This window comes from Hesperophylax consimilis, chromosome 24 (assembly GCF_061612785.1).
Source record: "Hesperophylax consimilis isolate HC1 chromosome 24, BYU_Hcon_1.0, whole genome shotgun sequence".
In the NCBI taxonomy this organism is placed as follows: domain Eukaryota; kingdom Metazoa; phylum Arthropoda; class Insecta; order Trichoptera; family Limnephilidae; genus Hesperophylax; species Hesperophylax consimilis.
In genome coordinates, this window is record NC_142859.1 from 14,979,223 (window position 1) to 14,997,503 (window position 18,281).

The window sequence follows — 18,281 nt, forward strand, 5'->3', positions numbered from 1 at the left end:
TACCAAATTTCATATTTGTATATATACATATGATTTTTTTTGTTTGACGGTAAAACTGTATAGGAATATTGTATTTTCAACATTAATAATGTATGTATGTCCAATAGAAACTTTTCCATTATAAACTATCGAACATTGTAAGGGCTCTTTATATATGAAGCTCGATCCCCGGTTTTCAGGGTAGTGCGTTCGTAAAGGATGTAAAAAGGACGAAAATAGCTTCCTGTAAATATATTATCCTTCTTTTATTGAGACATACCCTTAGTATAGTACAATATAGTGACCCTTTACATTAAGTTTGACTGTGATATTTGGATGGTATATACTGTAATTAACACAATATATTATCTGGTATGTTAGGTTATGATGAAGGGGGACCGGACAACCATACAAACACTCTATATTATATGTACCTACAAACAATTGTCTCACTTTCATGCTGTCTCTCTCATATAAGACTTCAGTTGCACGCTCATTTCAATATAATACAATGATTTACAGTCAAAATCCTATGAAGTTACTTTTGTCATACCTATATTATGTAATGCAGTTACATTTCTTTATATTTTTATTGTTCACTTAAATTTGGTCAAAACAATGTTATTGTTCACACATCACTTAAATTCAGTTAAAACAATGTTACTGTTCACACATCACTTAAATTCGGTTAAAATATTTGTATTGTTCACACATCACTTAAATTCGGTTGGAATATTTATATTGTTCACACATCACTTAAATTTGGTTGAAATATTTGTACTGTTCACACATCACTTAAATTCGGTTGGAATATTTGTATTGTTCACACATCACTTAAATTCGGTTGAAATATTTGTACTGTTCACACATCACTTAAATTCGGTTGAAATATTTGTACTGTTCACACATCACTTAAATTCGGTTAAAATATTTTCATTATTCACACATCACTAAACCTATTCGGTTTCATATAACCGAATTTAATTATTTTTTTATTTTCATTAAAAATATTATATTTTATTGAAGTGGATTTTAGGTGAACTAACACAGAACTGCGCTATATACATTAACAGTTATTATTTTTACAATAAGACATAATCAAACATCCCCAACCCACTATTTTGCATCGAATGTTAACAATACATAACTGATCCATAATATTTAATGCCAAACTTTATTATGTGCTTAATTTTTATACATTGATATACAATTCTAAAACATTCATTTTACAACTCTTCTAGTTTTCTTAGTGAATACATACGTAATATATGTAGTTCTTTTTATGAAACTAAATATATGTCTGTTTGAAAGTAATACATAATAAAACAACATTATTAAATCATCTTGAATCCAAAATGTATAACATTATATTATATTTTCTAATTTGTTTTATTCTGTGCTTGTATCATACCCCTTCAGGCTTTTAAATATCTTTACCTACAAGTCCCAACAATGGTGAAATTTTTCATATGTACTGTATATTTATTATTTTTGAAGTTGTCATAACAACAAAATCATTTTAGAAACTAAAAATTATCATTCAGTTATTTGTATTTGAAATAAACATTGATATTTATAATTAGTAAAATTTTAATATCAAACGTGAACATGTTAACAAAAAAACAGAAACAACGTCCATAATTTTGAAAGAATTCGATATTTAGAAAACAAATTCAATTAGCAAGAAAACTGTCAATTCACTTTTCAAGTTGTTTACACAATAAAAAAATATAATAATTTTTTTAACTTTCACCAAATTTTTTTGACTTAATAAATTCTACAATTTGGAATAGATATAATAATAAATGTTTGAGGCAAACTCAGAAGAATAATATAATACATAGACACCCCGGTCAGATCTGTCCTTCAGACGCTCTAATGGAATATGATGTTTGTGGCTAGTAATGTCCTTTCGAGGCTTGAAGTGTTAATAAGTGTTCAAATTAATGTAACTGTGGTTTTCCTACAACATTTTTCCAATTTATTGTCCCCAACGAAAACAATTCTTTCATTATTATAACTTTTTTATTATGTATCGGTAATATAATGCTAGTTTAAGCCATAATCTAGTACTTGAAAGAGAAGAGGATCGCTTGGTGTGAAGGAGGTGGCATCTTTAGAGTTTCGACATAGAGTTACGACAGTTTCACGGTGTTTCCAGCAGGTGACAATGTCCTCGACGGAGCAGAACGGCGCCACGGCAAGATTCTCTTCACCGGAAGCTTGCGGCCGGTTCGTACGCCGCTTCAATGGCCGACTTGTCGCCGCCTGCTGCCTCAAAGTACGCCGGGCAAACTAGGACGAGAAATCCACCCAACCGGCAACAACACCGAACTTCGAATAAACAATTATTATTAATAGCTAGCGCATAGACTTTATTATAAGATTTTATTATTCTGGTAAATTATACTAATTAGTGATTTAAAAAAATCATGGTTTTTTCGTTGTCAAATAAAATCTAAGATTTATCCGCCTTTATGTGCGTAACATGGTGTGTTTATATTGTAGAGGATTTAAATTAAATTCTTTTGAAATCGTAAAATATTTCTGCTGCTAATTTTGTTTTTATATAAGTTTGAAATGATTCTCTTTTTTTGTTTGTGAATTTAAATAATGTAGCTTATTGCTACGTTAGAGTTCTGACAGGAAGTAGTTTTTGGGAGTAGAAATAGATTATGTTCATTATACCATTATAATATTACATAGAATAAGATTTTTTGGAAGCTTTTGAAGCGGCTTTCACCAATTCAATTACTTTTTAAATCTCTGAAAGGCTTTCAAGGATTAAGTATTTTTGATTGAAAATAAAGCCCTATTTTTTCAGCCTGTTTGACCGTGGCAAATTTATGATTATTTTTTGCACTTCTTTCCAAAAAGCAATTTTAAATTTGCTTGTTTTTGCCGTAAAAAATAATGATTATTTTTTTTATGTATCTCAAAAACAGATATTTAATACTTTTTAATGATAAAAAGCGTAACATAGTTAAGAATTTTATTGCTAATGCAAGGATTAATATTATATTCCCATAGTTATTACACCAAGCTTGAAAAAGGAGGCAAATCTTGGGTTTATCGAAATATTCTCTAGATTTATCTTTGGTCAATGTTAATTCCAATGAAAAATTGTTCTTTTTCATTTTCACAGTTGTTATTTTGTAGTGTTTAGAGTCTCTCTTGACTATTGTATGCTTTAGCTGAATAAAACATTTGTTAACAACATTACTACTTTTAACTTGTCCCCTGTTATTTTTACTGTTAGTTCGACTGGAACAAATTGATGATTTTATATATCTGATGCAAGAAAATATATAAGTATTTTGTAATATTTTGAGTGTTTTCTTTTCAAAACCTTTTCCTAAAATAATAATATTTTTTTTAACCCATTGACTCGTGGATACCATATGGTATCCGTAACTTTTGTGTTGCAACTTTTGTCGTCCCCATCTTGAAACATCTGGTTGGAGGTATGTGCAGTAATTTTTGACGCTAGCAAAGTATGAACGAGTGTCAATTTCTCTTAAAAATATTGTGTGCTTGAAAATGCTGACCTTGAATTTGCATCTGCATATATTTTTTTGAATTATCTATTAACTTTTATGGTAACAATGAGTTAAAAATAAATGTTCTAATAAAATATTTTTATTGTGGCGTCAACACAATATGGTCTGAAAGTGGCATGAAATCATATGGTATTGTTGGACGGTAATGTCAGCAAAAAATATTTGCTTTGTAAATGTAACATTTTTATTTCCAGCTCTGTATTTTCACTATCTGAACATTTTCATTATTTTCACTATTTTAACATGATAAATGACAACACCCATATAGCCCATGAGTGTATGCCCAATATGCAACACTTTATTTGAGATTATTACTCTTTTTACTTGTTACCGTATTTTTGCACCAATTGCACCCATTCCGCCCAGCGATACCATATGGTAGCACCTATTATTTGAGTGAAAAAGAACTTTCAAGAAAAAGAATTAATGTGAACATTTTCACTTTGGTCTAATTAAACAAAAACAAAAATTAATAATTTGGGCAGTAATGGGTTAACACTCCCGCTTCGAAGGGTATCAAAATATCAAAATATAATAATCAAAAATATCAAAGAAAATAAATTTATTTCCAAGTTCATGTAGCCTCTGGACTGGGGAATGAATGAAATAATTTGTTTTCGACGAATAAACAATTCAGGAAGTCTTGTGTTATATTACTACATACCGCTTTTACTGTTTTGAACTACCTACTTTGATCGACTGTTGGGCAAAGATGAGCAATGTCCGGTTAAACACGGTAGATAGTAACTAATATTCGAGTGTTACTTGAAAGAACAAAAGGAATATTAAAAGTCACGATTGCTTTGTAATTTTATGGGAGATCCTATTAACGCCCCCTCGGATCGCACGCAATTTTTACCTACAGATACGTGAAGGTAGAGTGATTGAACTTGTGATGATTTGAACTTTCCCAAATTTTCACACTCGGAAAAAAAAACCACACCCTGGAAAAAATGACAATTATTATCACAATAAGAAATACAGAGGAAAAAAGAGCGACATCTAACGAAAATTATGGGATTAACTTCAGGAAACTGCAATGAGAAAGAGGGCGTATTTTATGGGAATGGCGAGCCCACATAGCGACCAATCATTATCGAAATTGTCTCACGCGTTGGAGAAGCTCAATGTACTTTAACATAAACAAATAAATCCTTTGTCTTGAGAGGCATCGAGAACGTTCAGATACGAACTCCATAAATGCAATGAAAGGTCCGAAAAATCAGTTTAGGGAAATAAATGACACTATCTGATGACAGATGAATCGTAATAGAAAAGATTTACGGATATCAATGTTAAAAAACATAATCTTAACCACTGCAAGATCGAAAAAAATGAGGAAACGATATGAATTTGGACTGAAACGAACATTCTGAAAAAAAAAAAAATTATACCTTAATGTTAGCTCAGAGGGTTGGAGCTGGCAACACGGTATCACAACCTCATACGTAAACTCACTTTTTAACACAACCTCAAAAAACACATCTGCCCTGATGATGGACACTGCAATGCTGTCCGAAACGTTGGCTAAAGAAGGAGTTAGCGCAACACGGCATAACACCCCAAAAACAAATAACAAAAATACTTTTGGCCGTGAAAATCTTAAATCATATTTGACGAACCTCTATGGGGAGGAAGTTCACACACTGGTACGACGATTGGAGAATCTGAGAAAGAGGAGGAACCATTTATTGGGCAGCCTTGCTTTTCCCAAGAGGTGTAAAGAAGAATCGATTGTACCAATACACATCCAAATAAAAAGACACATCACAACCCGGAAAGCAGATAGAGTATTCCAAAGAGCGGAGGCTGCGCTATTAAGGGAGAGGATCCACAATGTGTGAGGCGAGCTGGATGGAGTATCTCGGGACCTTTTCGCTCTACATCTGCACCTAAGTGCAACCCTTACCGAAGAAGACTGGAGAAAAGTTGACAACATGACTTACCGACAAGCAGTAAGATCTAAGCAGTCAACAGATGCGAGACAGAAACAAAAGTTTGAAAGGCTCAATCGAGACAAAAAAGGTGATCGAAAACAACTCGATCAAAATAAAGTTATCATCAAAATTTCGACCCTTGCGTTGAGCCCAGACGCAACTTCTGTACTGGCAAAGGGGATGAACTTTGCAGTGGCCCCCAAAAAGATACCTGTGGAATCCATCGTATGTGGTGTAGAGACTGCACTACATACAATGATGAAAGTACACAAAATGTCAGAGGTGCAAGCAGAGGACATCCGGCAAGAGACTTGCCATATTTTGAAAAGGGCTGAAATACCCCGCCCCAATATCACAAAAGGGGAGTTTGCGGCCCTAAAAGAATTACGCGCCAATGAGGAAATATTGGTTCTGCCAGCCGTTAAAGGAAATGCCACTGTCGTGATTAATACGGCTGACTACACAAAGAAGATGGAAGACCTCTTGTGCGATTCCGGCACCTATAAGACGATTAAAAACAACCCCACCAACAAGATTGACATAAAGACAAGGGAACTAGTGAAAGCTTCTAGCATCAGGAAAGAAGATTGGTCTAAGCTTTTTGTAAAAGCCTCTAGAACTCCTGCCCTGTACGGTCTCCCAAAAATACATAAAAAGGAAATCCCAATGAGACCGATTGTCAGCGCTATTGGTGCTCCTACATACAAACTTTCCCAATACCTCTCGAGATTACTGCAGATACAAACTGGAAAAACCGAATCGTGGATTAAGGATTCAACAGATCTGATTAGTAAGCTCAAGAAAGTTAAGACTGAGGAAGGAGATATTCTGGTCAGCTTTGACGTCGTGTCACTTTTCACAAATGTGCCTCTAGAAGACTCCATGACAATGCTCAGGGAGATATATGAGGAAGACATTTGCAAACTTTTTGAACACTGCCTCAAAACGGGATACTTTGCGTTTCAGGGTGAACTGTTTAAGCAATTGGAGGGAGTTGCGATGGGCAGTCCGTTGTCGCCAGTACTAGCCAACTTTTTTTATGGAGAAGTTTGAAAAAGTGGCACTCGACACAGCTTCGGCTGTCCCTAAAGTATGGTGGCGCTACTTCGACGATGTCTTCGCCATTTGGCCTCATGGAACGGAGAAACTAAACAAATTCCTGGACCATCTTAATTCTCTCCACAGCAAAATTAAATTCACAATGGAACTGGAAAACGAAGATAAAATCCTGCCTTTTCTAGATGTGGAGGTGATGCGAAAACACGATGGTAGCCTAGGGCATACTGTATATAGGAAACCAACCCATACGAATCGGTACTTACACGCTGATTCGCACCACCACCCAGCGCAGAAGAGAGCACTTATCCACACATTGGTGACCCAAGCGACCAGAATATGTGAAGAACATAAAATCGGAGTGGAACTTACGAAGCTGACCGATGCACTGGAGCGTAACGGTTACCCAGCAAGTCAGACAAGGCAAATCATAAGAGCAAAATCTGCGCCAAACGAAGACAGAATTGAACAAGAGTCGAAAGGCTGTGCCTTCCTGCCTTATGTGCACAATGTGACAGACAGAATTGCCAGGCTATTGAGAAAGGAAAGTATCAAGACTGTCTTCGGAACAACAACAAAGATACAGGACTTACTGAGGTCTGCAAAGACTAAGTTTCCTCTGGAAACAGATGGAGTGTATAAACTTAGCTGTTCCGGATGTGACAAGGTCTATGTAGGCCAGACAGAGCGGACTATCTCCAAAAGGATTTCAGAACACTTCAGAGCTTGTAAACTCGGCCACCCTGACAAATCGGCAATTGCCGAGCATTTGATTGACACCGGGCATTACTTTGGATTTGTTCCTGAAATCCTGGGGAGACCCAAAACTTATAGAGCACGGCTGATTACGCAGGCCATTGAAATTCATAAAAATCCCGTAAACATTAATAGAGACGATGGAGCTAAGCTCAATAGTTCTTGGTATCCGATAATTGACGGCTACACCAGAGCTAAACGAAGAAAACCAAGACTAAATATTGATTTAAATTTTCTTTTCAAAATTGTTAATGCTCTAATAAACTGCCCTTTTTTACTCTATCAAATTATGTTCAACGTTCCTAGAATTGGTTCCCGACTCATACATTATATTCCGTTACATATTAAAAAATATAAAACTAAGCTGGGGTATGACTCACCTTTACCAAGAATGTGCCGTTATTTTAACGAGACATATACAAGTCATCCCATTGATTTGTCAATGTCATCACTGGCCACCTTCAAATCAAACGTAAACAAGACTTAAAGCTACCTTCGTGTTGATCTATAAAATAATTACTATTGCTGTTATGAAATGTATATGTAAGTGTATGTATTTGTGTATACATGTATGCATGTAGGTGCATACATGTACATTATTCTTTACTTATAGTTTTGTGTTCATCAATGTTGTGTTTGTCTGTAATTAGTGATACTATCAACCAAGTTTAAATTGTGTAATTGAATTTCGAGAGCTTTGATATGAATCACTGTTGACAAACCTAAGAAAAAAAAAAAAAAAAAAAAAAAAAAAAACCACTTTAAATAAAAAATGATACGTTAATGTTAGCTCAGAGGGTTGGAGCTGGCAACACGGTATCACAACCTCATACGTAAACTCACTTTTTAACACAACATCAAAAAACACATCTGCCCTGATGATGGACACTGCAATGCTGTCCGAAACGTTGGCTAAAGAAGGAGTTAGCGCAACACGGCATAACACCCCAAAAACAAATAACAAAAATACTTTTGGCCGTGAAAATCTTAAATCATATTACACGACGGGTTATTTTTCACAGCAGCTGCAAGGTCTGGAAGGTCGGTATCATCACATTTGGTCCGATTGACCAGGAGGTTACTCTACTTCAAAATCAGTTAGAATTAATTTAGTCTGTAGCAACTAAAAGAGTCCAGATCATTAAAAATTTATACATTTGATTTGTAGAAAATTTGTAAAAATTCCCAGGGAAATCCGTAAATAAATCAAATGTGATGGTAACCAGTGGCGACTAACCCCAAGATGTATGGGCGCTATGCACTATGGAAAATATAATAATAATAACCAAAAATTAAATAACTCGTATAAAAGTAATATTTTAAATTCAAACAGCTTGATTTTTCTGTCTTTTTATAAAGGGTCATAAGTCGCTGCGTACTGATTTCACATCGCACGTGAAAAAGTCACCTGTGAACATCAGATATTGTCTATTGGCGCGGAGCGTAAGTATAGACCTAGCTATATACCTATAATATATTGTACGTATTTAACCCTTCAGGTTTTTTAAATATTTTTACCAACGATATGGTGAATTTTCTTGAAATTTTGGAATGCTCCCGATGTAACTAAAATATGCTACATATTTATTTTTGAAGTTGTCGTTAAAAGAAATACTATTTGAGAAACTAAATTAAATTATATTCGAAATGTTTGCATTAGAAAAAACATTGATCTTTCTAAACAATATATTTTTAATATCAAACAAGAAAAAGTTAATAAAAAACTTACCAGGACATTTTGACTCGGAACGTCCATAATTTTAAAAGAATTCGACATATATAAAACATATTCCTTTTGTGTAGGTAAGTAGTAATAAAACTGTCACTTCACATTTTATGCCGTTCATACAATAAAAAAATTATAAATAATTTTTTGACTGTCAACTGGCAATGAAAAAATGCCGCCAATTCGTAATCATACATTTTGAAAATTTAAAAAATATACTATCCATGTAATAATGCATAGATATTTGATACAAAACTGTGAAGAAAAAATATTTATCTTTCCAATGACGGACATATCACATATCTATGCATTACAGAAAAAAAGATAAAAATACTTTTATAATGTATTGACGCCCCGGTCAGATCTGTCCTTCAAAGGCTATAATGGAATATGATGTTTGCGGCTAGTAATGTCTTTTCAAGGCCTGAATGGTTAAATATCTTATTCGGTTTTCTTTGTTTTCGGTATAGATTACACTCGATTAGTATAGATAATCCTTTGATCTCACATGGTTGGTATAGATAATCCTTAGATCACACTTGATTGGTATAGGTAATTCTTTGATCACACTTGATTGGAATATATGCATAATCCTTAGATCACAGTTCTCAGGATTATCTATAAAGTGGGTCGATCAATTAACAATATTCAATAATATTCCCATAAAAAGTTTACATCTGTTAATAAATGAACAAATTAATTTTATTTATAAAACAACTTAAACGAATAACCCTTTGTTTTTTTAACACCAAATTTTCGACTGAATTGACGTTTTTCCATTTTAACAAAAAACAGTGTACGCCAGAGGATTTCCAGTAACAGAGTTTTGAAAGAGGGTTGTTAGCATTTAATCCCCAGTTAATTGGGTTCAGGGGAGTTCTGATGGATATTTCTAAATATAAAAAGGGCTTGACAGTTAGTATGACCCGTCCACGGTAATAATCGCCCGGCGCTTGAGGGTTAACAATACCCATACGGTACAACATACCTTACAAGTTTTGTTGTGAATAATTGATTGTTGGGCAGTGATATAAAAATATAAGGTGATCCCTTTGCAGAATATTTTGTGTAAGGTAACGTCGCCCGCCGTTTAACGGCACGCTACGTAGCGAGCATTGTTGCAAACTTTATATTGAGGCCGTCAGCTCCAAAAAAACGGTTTAGCTTCTTAGCTCGTTTATAAGATAACCTTGTTCCTTTTTTTAATACAAAAATCAACAACAAAAAATGAATAAGAGTTATTTATTTAGGATCCGGTTATTTTTGAGTTGAAATCTTGTTTTTATACCTCAGAATTTTTCGGGCCGCACCCCCTCCCACACGAAAATTCGGGTTTATTTCTTAGGATGGTGAATTTTCGGTCTCAACTTAGGCTATACAAGGTTGACATAAGTGGTGGGTCGTACTAGCTCGACTTGATACTTGGAATTAATACAAGTAAGAATAAATACTTATTCCAAATACCTGTTCCCTAGTATTAGTAATTGTACCTACTTACCTGCCTAGCGTGCACTTCGCCCGTACCAAATACTGCGACGAGACGTGTGCTGGCGCCTGACAGGACAGATATTTGGGAATAGGTCAATAAGTGATAGAATAAATATAAATTTGGAGGGTTTGTTAATGTTTTGTGCAAATACCGCCCAAAAGTCACAACTGACACCTGTATCATAACTGAGCCTGGAAACTGGGAGACAATGGCATCCCCAATCGGGGTATCTTGTAAGGCTGACGGTTGTGGGGAGGGGAAGGAAGTAGGGAAGTACCTGGCTTTTCAGATCTATTTACCAAACTCGGCTAAAGCCATTTCAAGCAACGTTTCAATTCGGAATGGTGGTCTTACACCAGGGAGATACTGAAAGTATATTCGACTCTCGAACGTGCCGCAAACGTACTATATAATATTTTAAATTAATAAATTGTGAATAAAAAATATAATAAATAACACACGGCATCCCCAAAGATGACATGGGCCCTGAGACAAATTATTTTTCTTAGGGTTTCCTGTAAAATAAATAAATACTTTCGTGGTTGATAACAAACTAAACGAAACACATTAGGTTATAAAAACATTATTTGTAACATATCTTTTTTTCCAAATGCGTAAAATTTTAAACTGAAGCCTTAAAAGAAACTGTTATTTTACATGATATTCAACCTTGTTCAGAAAATGATTCCGCGCCATGAAAAACTACGAAATTGAGCCATTTTAAAAACTAATATTTATATGTAATCTTACTAAACTATAAGCACTCAGAAACACAAATTTACGATAACCCTAGTCTGTGCGATGTGCGATAACACTATGAGAATCTCCCAATTAAAGATGCTTGTTTTGTAGGTACCTTGTGTCAAGTATCGTCCGGAGTTTAATACGTCTTTAATAGTTAGTATTCAAATACTCGTACTTCGAACGTCGAAAACTTTACGGGTGTCCCAAGTATTTGGATTAGGGAAACACTCTTCTTATGTGGGCGAGTACGCGAGAAAGAGTATTAAGACTTTTGGTTCTAAATCTAGCATCATATCCTTTCTCGCTTACTCACCTACATAATAAGAGTGTTTTTAGTCTTCAAATACTAGAGAAACACTCTTACTCTACGCTTGACTTAAGAACAAATACTTAAGCATGAAAGTAGGGTTGCCAGCTCCCGTTTTATGAATTAGAGGATTTTATACGATTAAATAAAGGACACATGATGAAAATAAAGGACATCAATATTTTTTTAATAAAATGCTGTTATGATATCAGTAGTTACATTTATTAATAAAAAACAATGTTAATACACAATGTTAATTGAAGCCAAGTAAATAGTAGAAGTCATTTTGCATTTAAAGTAATAAATAAAGTTAATACTTGGTATTAATTTTGGCTGCTCTAAGAGCTTCTTCGTTTTCTATAATGAAATTATAAAATTGTTTGCATTTCATGTTGAAGTTTGACTTTATTTGTAGTTCTGCTTTTACAGTATCAATATTTAACTTATTTTGGTTTTTGGTCCACGTGTTCGTACACAAGGAAAAAATCCTTTCGGCTTGGGCATTAGAAACGGGGATGGAAAATACGTATTGTATTATTTTTAGCAGATTCTTGTTTTCATCCGTAGATTTGAGAATCTGAATCCAAATTTCAAGAACATTTTCACACTTCTTATCACGCTGATTCATTTATTTTTTCCAAATTAAACGACAAAGTATTGTCCTCTATTGAAGATTTTAAATAAGAGGACAAGATCAATTTTGGGCCTGAAATAGAGGACGTCCTTTAAAATAAAGAACGTCTGGCAACCCTACATGAAAGTATCTTTGACATATCTGTTCCAAACATCCGTTCTAGTATATACGCTTCACCCCTAGTTGACAAACAATAAGATCCATCAAATGAGTATTCCAAATATCTTATGGATTATGATAAAACAAATACTTTGTAAGCCCATAATGTTTGCCTTGTCTTCGAGAGTTTTTGCTGCATTTGTGCAGTATAATAAATTCACATACTGGACTATTTTTTGTCGAAGGGCTATTTTTGTAATGAAAGGGTGACTCTAATGCGACAGTATGTATGAAAGCTCTAGCGTGGTGTGTAGGTTTTATAAGGATGTTGTACATAAAACGGGAAAACGGTTTTTAATTACGACCATGAATGAATAATTCCATTTTAAAAATGAAAATTCGTAGCTAACGAAGTGGTCCATTTAATTTATTCAATTACTCATCCTTTTACGGCCTTAATGGGAAGCCGGATGCTTTGAATATTTTCAAAAGGGTTTTGGTTGTACTTGTATAATAATACTGCAGGCAGGTAGATAGCACACCTGAATATGGCGTTATTCCAATTGCAAAAACATTCAAAAGAATTTATAAAAATAGGCATATAAAACAGGCTGTCAACGTATCTCCCTGCATCTTATTCTGAGATATTTTTGCCACGTTGTTCGTAATACTCAAATATTGAAGATTCCTCTATGGAAGAGTTTGGCAGGAGAAGCAGAGGAAAATCACCGATGTAACACGTAACACGTCAGAGTGAAAAAATAGCGGTAGTAACATGGCAAAAGGGGCAATCTCCACTTTACTCTTTTCTACAAATATTTTAAAATCTCGGCTGTGGCATAAGGATACCTTCAACAGCCTACAATTATAGTTAGAATAGAGCCATCTTCAATTAACTGTATTACAAATGTGGCAGAAAAACCAAGTGCAGATTTCAACTTCTGCCATAGAAATAGATGGTCACTTTTGCCATAAAAATAATATTGATTATTACAAATAGTGCTTTAGCTCTGTATGCTAACATGCACCTTATAAGTCACATTTGGTATGACTTACGGTTGAAAATACTATTCCAAATAGTTCAGATCTCTGTAATATTATTACAGGCGTCCGAAACGTATTGTCTACGCAGGTTCAGCCCTGAGCCAAACGGCACCTGGCGCGAGTAAAATATTGGCACCCCTTGCCAGAACTAGTAGACGCCCAGGCCCACGGTAGTTAGGTAGGAGATGTCTGTAATAAAAAATATTCGGATGATTTGTATACTTGTGCATTGCCATTTTATGAAAAATAATCTCTAAAGTTGAGGTATTATCAACGTCTTGTCACCTTGGCAATTCAGCGCCCGGAGCAGACTGCTCCAATTGCGCCCGCATAGGGCCAGCCCTATGTCCACGGCTCTCAGTGTGTAGGTAATTAAACATAAGGTTTTTCTTTTTAAAAAAGTAGTCAGCCAAATAAATCAGAATTTAAGGAAAAAACTAAATATCAACACAAATGTAATCACTCTTGAAGAATAAAAACTTAATAATACTTCTCTTTGTAGAGAAGTTAAAAGCACAGAATTTATTATGTAAAAAAATACATATTATTAAATTATATTTTACAAAAAAGAAGAGGAAAATAATATATGTTTAAATTTAAGAAAGAAGTAACCAAATAAATGAAGCTAAATGTGGTTTGTGACTTTAATTGCCAAATGTTTATTATTTAATTTATAAATTGCTACACGTATAAATTAGATAATATTATTATATAACCTTTGAACATAAATAGTATGGAATATTTTAATCTTTCACGTTATTAAAAGTTTGTCCAGAAATGCCAACGACGTTGAAATTTCTCATGGAATATCCCAAGAATTTCCCAAGGTTTCCAAAGTATTTTAAACTTGTCGTAAAAACCAAAAGAAATAAATGTAAAACAAATACAATTTTAGAAACTGGATAAAATTTAATTATCTGTCAGATGTTTTTATTTGAAGTAATCATTAATATTTTTAAATGTCAAAATGCTCGAAACGTCGAAAAATTCGATTTAGGAAACTGGTTCATTTTTTAAGAGAATTGTAAAATATACATAATTATGAAATTATATATAATAATTTTTTAAGGTGTTTATGCGTAAAAATATATATTTGCATGGGAAAATAAATATTCTTCTATGGAAAAATATTTTCGTATGGAAAATTAAACATTGGAATTTCTAAAAAAGTTGTTTGTATTTTTTACTTTTACCATCAAATAGAATCACCTCCCGAAGTTAGCGCACTTTACCCCTGGACACCCTGTAAATGACATTTAATAAAATATACAAATATATATACGTTAATTTATTGGATACGTGTTCACCCACACGAGCGAAATGTGACGGTGGGATCACCTTATAACGACGACAGATGGTTACAAAACTAAAACTAATAAAGTTGGTGACCAAAGTTTTAAAGGAGGAAGATATAAGGAATGTAAGAGAAGAAACAGATGAAAACCCAAACAAGATGGTAGGACAACAAATCTGAAGCCACAACTAGATCCAAATTGTAAACCGCGTCTTGAGGCAACCACTTTTGGGACAAACTTGTGTCCGGGAATGTAGAACCACAGCTAAACTAAATAATAGATATGTTTGCTGAGCACACATAATTCATTAATTAATATAAAGAAGAGCTGTGGCGGACACTAGGCGGGCGGCTTGGATTGATTTTTATACAAATCTAGAGTTTTATTCCGAGATTGATGAAATTTTGAACACTTGACTTTCAAAAGAAGAGGAAAGCTCGGGAAACGCCGGAGACTTCGGCCAATAAACCATAAAAATAGCGATTTAATTTTGAAAATTAATAATATTCCATTTTCGAATCCAGTACACACGAACTATCTTGATTTTAATATTATACTTATTATGAATAATCCGACGTAGCAAAATTGGTAGAGAACCTGACTGGAAATCAGAAGGCTGTGATTTCAATTCCCGTTGGCGGCATGTATTATTTATCGGAAGATTTTTTCAATTTATATAGGTATTTCAGGCTTATAATTATTGCTTAAAAATAATATGTTACCATTTGTGCTATCTAGAATTTTTTTTGTCTCCTTGGACATTGGTTATCATTAAAAATAATTATACTTATTTGTTTATACCTGTTTGTCTATTTTAAGTTTGTCAATTTTCATTATTCATTTATCCCGAGGAAGCATTGGTTTTGAAACATTTCTATCTTTTTTGATATTTCTATCTTTTTTGATAGAGGTGTATAGTATTTTATTTTCATCCATTAAAATCATTTATTTATTCACGCCTTGAAGGCTTTCACATTGTTATAGGTAAGTTGTTCAGGAGTATAATAATAAGTGCAGAGACGGCTGTGATTTAAACTTTGCCTGGCGTTTTATTGGCACCTTGGATCCTTGGAGCAAATGTGCCTTGACAAGTCGTCGCCCGGATTGCTCCTGCACACGGTCGGCCCTGAATAAGTATATAGTACACAATTGCCAACATGGATTTGTCTCATCTAGATCTACTCTCACAAACCTTACAGTATATGTAAACTACATAAATACAGCATTGACTAACAGGAAACAGGTAGACTCCGTATATACCGATTTTTCCAAGGTGTTCGATAAGGTCTGTCACAAAATACTAATCAATAAACTTGTAAAATATGGGATAAGTGGTAATTTACTGGCATGGTTAATCAGTTACTTATCTGATAGATCACTTTTTGTTTTGACTGTCTATCCTATGAATTTATTGCTACCAGTGGAGTCCCACAAGGTTCACACCTGGGACCTTTATTATTTATCCTATTCATCAATGACGTTACCAGCATTTTCTACAGTGTTAAAGTTTTACTTTTTGCTGACGATATGAAGTTGTTTAGGGTAATTAATGATGTCTTCGACTGCATAATCTTGCAAGAGAACCTTGAAAACTTTTTCAAATGGTGTTTTAGTAATAAACTGCAACTAAATACTGCAACAAATGCCAAGTTATGAGGTTCCACAAAATCAAACACCCAATAATGTATAATTATTCATTGTGTAATGTTGACTTAATCTCTGTAATCGAAATACTTGACATAGGCATAATGTTTGATCAGAAACTCTGCTTTGTATCTCACATAACTTCCATCGCTAACAGGGCTATGAAAATTTTAGGTTTTATAGTAAGAATTTCCAAGGATTTTAAAAATATCAACACATTAAAAATTCTGTTCACATCTCTCGTTAGAAGTATTCTAGAATACAACTCTACAATTTGGTCACCTGTCTTTAATAATCACATTAATACCATTGAAAGAATCCAACGAAAATTTTTGAGGTGTATTAATTTTAGGCTTGGAATTCATTTAGAAACAATAGATTATGATTTTTTATTACATTTATTGAAATTGCTTAAGTTAAGTGATAGAATAAAAAAAAATTATCTTATATTTTTATACAAAATTATAAATTTTCAGTTGGATAGCCCTGACATATTAATGTTGATTCAATTTCATGTACCTACCATTAAATCAAGGTCCTCTAGTATGTATTATTGTGACAACTATACCACAGTCTCAGGATATAACTCAGTTATAAATAGATTGCACACACTTGGGAACTTTTATGCTGAAATCGCAGATACTTTTAATATTTCCCTTGTAGAGTATAAAGCTGCACTAATAACACATTTTAACGCCACTTATTTTAATGAGGTAACTACATAACAGGCTATTGTCATTGCTTCTTACTTTACTGTTATTTTATTTGTTATGTTTTAACTAAATTTAATTCTTTAATTTTTCTCATCAATATTTAATACTGCACTATGAATATGTAAAAAAATAAAATAAAAACTTTGTATATAAATGGCACTTGTGCCGTAAATTCTAAATATATAAACATAATAAACTGAGATTTAAATTTTTTTTTTTTATTGGTTTTCAAGCTACAATCCCGCTAAACTGCAATAAAACAGTTTGTCAACAGGATGTTAATGATCAATTACATACATACACACATACTATTATTACTATAATTATACAATTAACACACCTAAATTTAATATAAACTATCTCTATTTAGTAACCATTGTTTCAGCATATATCTCAATCTATTTGTAGAATCGAAATTTTTTATATTAATAGGTAACATGTTAAGCATTTTTCGCACGTTAAATTCTAGGGTTCGCCGTCCGTATTTATTGTTATATTTTGGAACAAGCATTCCTTCATTCTTTTTAAACCTTGTATTATATTCACGTTCCACTTTCTTTTTATAATCAGACTCAGATATATTATGTTGATTCAATATTTTGTACCATAATAAGGCTGTATATATACCATAGATCGAAAGAAAAACAAATTATGAACCAAAAAGAAATAAGATTGTACTTCAACACCTTCGTCTTCCCAATTTCCTTCCCCTTTCCACTTATTTTGTCCTCAAAACATAACTACCTCAGTTAAGGATGCCATAGTGTCACTGTTTCTGGGCGATTCGAACTCTTGTGTGGTATTCACATAAATCAAAACAAAACTAACTAACCATTTGACGGCCTCCGTGGTCGAGGAGTAAGACTCTCGGCAAGCAAGCAAATTTTATTTGATTAATTTTTGTTATTTTACAAATTACTCACTAAGAAAACTAAATATATATTTGTCGCACGTTCCAGAGTAGAAGATACTCTTAATATCGCCCCGGTGTAAGACTAAAAAGGTTTGCTACGCTTATAAACATCCCAATGCAAATTTTTAATAATTCTTACATCACGCGGTATTGCACCCAGTTGGGTATTTTGCAGAACAAAACTTCATATTAAATACAGCGATAAAAGGTACACATGAAAACACATGATGTATCTCTCAAAAACATTAAAATATACTATGTTATCCATTCGTGAAATGTTTTTAGGTTCCCAACCTTATTACACTCCCCATTTGCACCTATGTTACTAGGTACGGCACTGGATAAGTTTCTCAAGTGTAAAAATTTCTAAGAATTTTCACGCTTA

At 33.5% G+C, this 18,281-nt stretch overlaps 2 protein-coding genes across 2 annotated transcripts in view; one reads left to right on the plus strand and one right to left on the minus strand.

Annotated features, from left to right (window-relative positions):
• LOC149411972 (uncharacterized) overlaps positions 1 to 3,208 on the plus strand; it is a 37,674-nt gene extending 34,466 nt beyond the window's left edge. Inside the window, exon 14 of the mRNA XM_089646514.1 lies at positions 2,141 to 3,208. Coding sequence (XP_089502640.1) covers positions 2,141 to 2,278 — 138 coding nt within the window. The 3' untranslated portion in view covers positions 2,279 to 3,208. The remainder of the gene's footprint in view (positions 1 to 2,140) is intronic.
• Positions 1 to 18,281, minus strand: part of LOC149411963 (uncharacterized) — a 591,119-nt gene that overhangs the window by 408,433 nt on the left and 164,405 nt on the right. The gene's annotated exons all lie outside the window — the stretch shown is intronic.